A 5,939-nucleotide genomic window follows, 5' to 3' on the forward strand; every position below is an offset into this window, starting at 1 on the left:
AAAAAAAGAAAATAATAATTTCATCTATGGATAAGCCTAAAGAAAACAAGATTGTATGAGACTTTCACTTGAATTACATTTTTTCCTTTTCATTTCTGCAAAAAATAAATAAATAAATAAATAAATAAATAATTCCCCCTTTTCAGAATTCTGAATTGTCTTACCAAATGTGTCAAAGATGTTGATGAAGATGTTAGACTTACTGCTGCTGCATAGATCAGTACAATCCTGACTGGATTTCTAGGCAGTTACCTACTTTGGCAGCATCCTGACAAGTGGATTCCTGGAGACTCTTCTGGGAGATAAGAAAGAAAAATCCTAGCTGGTAGGGTATGTAGCTCCAGACTACATTGGTGTCTATAAAGCCACAGGCTGTTGTGGGAGCACATTCTGCTCCTTCAGCCAATAGCCTTTAAATACCAGCCCACTTGGGTGTGGTCTCTTATACTATAAAAGCAGCAGTAAATGTGAGCCCACTCTCTTGCTTCTGGCTCCTGCTTTCGGCTGCTAGACTCTGTTTCTGTTCATGCAGAGGATTGTTGTCTAGGACAGTGATCTGTAAGTTTTCCCCTTAAATAAATAACCCTTTTATTATTCATAATTCTGAACTGGTATGGGATTGTTTTGTGGCCTATGTCATCAACAGGCAAATGACTTTTTCATGAATTTGTACCCCAAACATTGGGTGCCAAATGTGTTACAATTAACAAAAACCCAGGGATAGATATTGAGTTCAAGATTAAGATCAAAAAAGCAAAGCAGCCAACCAATAAAAAGACCTTTGATTTTTAAGAAAATTGATTTTGTAACTTTTTTCTTTTTATTTATTCATATGTTTTTGCAACATGTATCTTGATCCTATTTATTTCCCCATCCCTTTGCATCTGCTCTCCACTCCTAACCCCCCCCCAAAAAAACAAAATTTAAGAGAAAAAGAAAAAAATTTAAAATTTAAAAATATCATCATGGAAGCTGTAGTGTTACATAGAAAGTCACACAGTAAACCCGTTTGTCCATAAGTCTTTACTTGCAAGTGTTTATTGCAGAGTCATTGGTCTGGTTAGAGGCCTTTGTTGCGACTGCACCATCAATGCTGGGCCCTCATTAGGAATTTTGTTGGATAGTCTGTTGTTGCTTCCACAGGTGCCAGACACTCATGTGGTTCACACAGACACATGCAGGCTAAATATTCATACACACAAAATAAGATAAATAAATTTTTGTCAAAAAACTGTTATTGCTGACTATTTAGTCTGTGTAGCGACATTTTGATTCTTTTTAATAAATAAAGACTACCTGAAGATTTGAGAGTAAAACAGTCCCATTGGTCAGCCTTATAGACCAGGTTATGGTAAAAGACACCTTTAAACCCAGTAGTCACAATGACAGAACACCTTTAATCCCAGTAGCCACCTAGTTGCCATCAGAATTAGGTGGTGCATGCCCTTAATCCCAGCTCTAGAGAAGAATAAGGCAGGAGGAGACAGCTCTCAGCCTGAGATTCTGAGATTCTGGGAGGCAGGATTGTCATTCCAGATGGAGGTCAAGGTAAGAGCTAGTGGCTGGCTGTTTTACTTGTCAGATCTTCAGGTTGAACCCCAATTTCTGACACTGAGCTTTTATTAAGCATGCTTCAAGTCTGTATCTCTGTAGGCTGTATCACACAGGCATGAGACAGAAATATCGAGGAAACTTTCAGCTGCTCTAGACGTGAATATGTCTGCTTCATGTCTGCTTCATATGTGTATAGATAAGAAACTCTAAATTTTACACAACTAATTTCATCCAACACTTCTGGCTTCCCTCTCGTTACTGCAACAGGAGTAACAGGGGAGAAATGTAAACAGAGCTTAATAAACATGTTCACAGCATACAGAGGGAAATTCCACATAGGCGATGAGGAAAGTATTTTCTAAACAATCACAGATTCTTTCAAGTCCTGGTCACTTGTTTTCCTGTGGACCAAGAAAACGATGTATGAGGAGCTGAGAGGGCATCCACAATCAGGATCTCAGATTTGCATAGTCATCTTCCTGGCACACATCTGTGGGGATACTGGAATCTTCTGACTCCCAAGACAGCCAGAATTTTGTTTTCCTACTTTTCAATGAAAATCAAGGTCCAGAGTACATCCTCAGTCTAAGTATTTTGTAAAACATTTACCAAACCTCTGTGAGTGCTAGCATTTCAGAAAAGACCTGCTGCTTGTTATTGTTCACCACTGTGAATGCTAGCATTTCAGAAAAGACCTGCTGCTTGTTATTGTTCTGAGGAGGCTCTGTGTGGATGCATATTTATAGGTAAGAATTTATCATGGAAGAATGGTGATTCCATGTCCTTCTCTCTGGTACAAGGTTGGAAAAGTCAAATGTTGTTGGTTTTAGAAAGAAAATATTGATCGTTTTGTGGGTGCCTATACAGTGAAAAGGGGGAGTTTATTCAACTTGAGAAGTGCATATACCTACTAGTATGTACCATAGGGAAAATCTTTAATTTTTACTTAGAGATTATAATTTAATTACACTATTTTTCCCTTTTCCGAAACTTCTTATATACCTCTCCCTGCTCTCTTTCAAATTTATGGCCTCTTTTTGAACTAATTCTTATTGTATGCAAACATTTATATACGTATATTTTTTAAATATAACTAGCCTGTTCTGTAAAACTGTAGCTGTACATATTTTTTAGGACTGACTATTTGACACTGAACAATGAACTGGTGTGCTCTTCCTTGGCCAAGGCAACCTCTTCCACTCCAAGATTTACTCCCTGGACTGTAGTTCTTTGTGTAGTTTTGAGGTCTTGTAGATTTTCTCCATCAAGTTTGATGTGTTTGTTGGTGTCAAAGAGATGTATGGCAGGTTTCCATTCCAAATAGATAAGAACTATGGAGATGTTGTGAAGGCTAGGCAGTACATTTGGTTAGCAATATTTGCAAAGAAGTATTACATATGCTTCAACAACTTTTATTCAGTTCCAATGGCACAGGGATGCTGGGCAGATGACAATGTCTTTAACTCTTGTTCATTGGATATTTACCAGGAGAGTAAAATGTCTCAGACAAATCTAAGAAGGAAAATGATGAGAAATATTAAGAACATAAAGTGCTTTTACTGCTAATCAATATTATCTAAGAAAGAAAGCTAACCTAAAAGATTTGATCTATATTGTTCATGTGATGAGCTATTTCTAAAATTTTGATTTTTATCTTAATTTATTTTTTGTATTCTTCCATATTCTGATGATTAATGCTTGTGAAATGTACATAAACTTATACATAATTAACCAAAGTCTGTGTACTACTTTATTTTATGTTTCATTCTTTTAATTTTGTACTTATACTTCTACATATGTGCAATAATATTTTATGTTAATAGCTATTTATAGCAGTGACAAACCACGAGCTTGTGATTACATAATCTCATCATAGTTTGGATATAATCACGGCATTTTTGTTCTATTCCTTAAAGATTTTATAAAATCTGTTCTTTGGATTTATTCTCTCTGACTTGTTCTACCTAGATATATTTTTCAGTAACATGAAACCTCTGTCTGAAGACCTTAAAGACCACAATGAACTTTATCCATTAACAATTTCCCATTTCTGTAGCCTTTTTAGACTTCTATCGGCTCCTATAACTGGACATCATAATTTTGCCATTCTTGTCATTCCAAATTATTATTTGTTTATTTGTGTGTGTATATGCTTCCACATTTCTCAAACATCCACATGCTATCCAGTTTGCTGACATTATAACAAAGCCTATGATTTTATACCAGATTTACTTTGCCTTTTGTGTTTGTGACACTCTCAGAAAAATGTCTCTAGAGAAAAAGTCAGTTGCCTATAGAGATATTAGACCCCTACTATTTTGTTATTATCAGTGACATTAGAATAAATTTAAGAAACGTTTTTCCTGCTTTTACCAAGAGATAAAGTGTTGCCATTGGCATCTACTAAAAACCTGTAGATTCTCTTATTTATTTAGTCAGCAGTGTACATGATTGTCTTCAAAAACAAAGAATGAATTATCTTGGCCAAAATATTATAGAGTCCAATTTGAGTATCAGAGCAGAGGCTCTAATATTACCAAGAAATACAAATAAAAGGCATGTATTAACACTATGATGAATGAGGGGAAAAATACTACACAGAAACCTCAGACAATAAAAGGTTGCTCCTGAAAGCAAACCTACTCCTTCCATCCCAAGAAGGCACAGCTAGAGGGTGTATCTAACAGAAAACAGAGTTCTACAGGACAAGAAACATGTCAATGTCTTGATCACAGATTCCCAGCCCTGTCAGAAATAAATTCCCGATGTTTATATGTCTGTGACTCCTAATCTTTAGAGGTGGTCTGGACACACTGTGTAAAGGTCTTCCCCCATTCCTGACTTGCTATTGTCGCTAATCTTTTTATCTGAGGTATCGGAAGAGATGTTCTACTTACAGGGTTCTCAGATGCTCCAGGTTCTGGAGAACTCCCTGAGGAAGCAGCTGCCTGAGACCTTAAAGGTGAGAGTAAAATGTTTTCATAGAAACTGAGGATCACACCGTGGTAAGGCCGAGGAGGGAAAGAGTCAAGACTCACTGAGCACTGGCACCATGACATTCCTCTCTCCTATGTTTATGCTACCAGAGCAAAGAGAAGTCTCAATAATGTCACCTGCACAACATTAAAAAGGCAAAGTGCTGCTCCACATTGCCTAAAACAAATGTCACTGTTTACTTACAAAGGATAACTCACAATTTTTGTGAGACCCAGTCACAAAATAAAAACTTGAAAGTTGAAGATATACGTCAATAATGGTGTTTGCCTAAGCTGTGCAAGGTCCTTGGTTTAATTGCCAGTAGAGAAAAAATAATTTTCCTGATTCTTAAATAACAAATCACTATTTAGTTGAAATCATATTAGATAATAAGTAATAAGCATTCTGATCTCATTGAAATTTTGCTTTAGTTGTGAGCCCAACATGGAAGATTTTTTAAAGTATAAAATAAATTAAAATGTTTAACATCAGATGCCTTCTATAGCATACATTATTTCAATGAAATAACATTTTATGTACAAGAATTTCCAGGGTTTTTTATGTTTGACATAACTAACTATAGAAATTTTCATTGAACTAGGATTTTGGCCTAAATATGTTTGATGAAGAGATGAGGTAAAATTGTCTATCATAAAAATATTCTACTTTTATATGTTGACCTGGGACTCCTTGTTTATTCCAGGCAGTCCTTGAATTTTCAACCTAAGTGCCTCAGCCTCCGTATTATCTGACATAGCAGACATGTATCACTAACCCTGGCTAAATCTTAACTTAGATGAGAAACCATGATCCACACATATCAACAGTCAGATGATGCAGATCTAAAAATAATATAGTATCAATATTAAAGCAGCAATCACAAAAATGCTTCAAGGCATAGTAAGAAAAAGACTTGCAATGAATGGAAGCCATTTCTGAAATGTCTGAGCTTCATGAACTTTGTCTGTGCATGAAAAGAAATAAGTCTGATATCCATGAAAAATTTTAATTAGATTCTACAGCAAGACAGTTAGTGAGTTTATTAGTAAATCTCATCACTCTTTGTATTTTACCTCAATATATAAAAGATACTGTTGTTAGAATAAGCAACTGGACACTAGGAACCATTTGAAAAATTAATTTATTATATCTCTCCAACAGAAATTTCATAATTTCATAGGAATGATCATTGTTCTACTCAAATATGCTACAACTTCCTATCACTTTGTAATATGATGACATTTCTGCTGGCTTGAAATATTTAGGTTTATGGGACTGTCTTCCACATGAATCAGGGAAACCCATTCAAGCTCAAGGCTCTGGTGGACAAGTGGCCTGATTTTAATACTGTTGTTATTCGACCCCGGGAGGAGGTAAGTTGCAATATGGAATAAATATGCCTGTATCTG

The 5,939-nt window shown here is 35.7% G+C and overlaps 1 protein-coding gene across 1 annotated transcript in view; it reads left to right on the forward strand.

Annotated features, from left to right (window-relative positions):
* The first annotated feature begins 2,203 nt into the window (after window positions 1-2,203).
* LOC102002568 (glycine N-acyltransferase-like protein Keg1) overlaps window positions 2,204-5,939 on the forward strand; it is a 7,867-nt gene continuing 4,131 nt past the window's right edge. Inside the window, exons 1-3 of the mRNA XM_005352230.2 lie at window positions 2,204-2,300; window positions 4,427-4,516; window positions 5,796-5,903. Coding sequence (XP_005352287.1) covers window positions 4,439-4,516; window positions 5,796-5,903 — 186 coding nt within the window. The 5' untranslated portion in view covers window positions 2,204-2,300; window positions 4,427-4,438. The remainder of the gene's footprint in view (window positions 2,301-4,426; window positions 4,517-5,795; window positions 5,904-5,939) is intronic.

This window comes from Microtus ochrogaster, chromosome 8 (genome assembly GCF_000317375.1).
Source record: "Microtus ochrogaster isolate Prairie Vole_2 chromosome 8, MicOch1.0, whole genome shotgun sequence".
Classification (NCBI taxonomy): Eukaryota; Metazoa; Chordata; class Mammalia; order Rodentia; family Cricetidae; genus Microtus; species Microtus ochrogaster.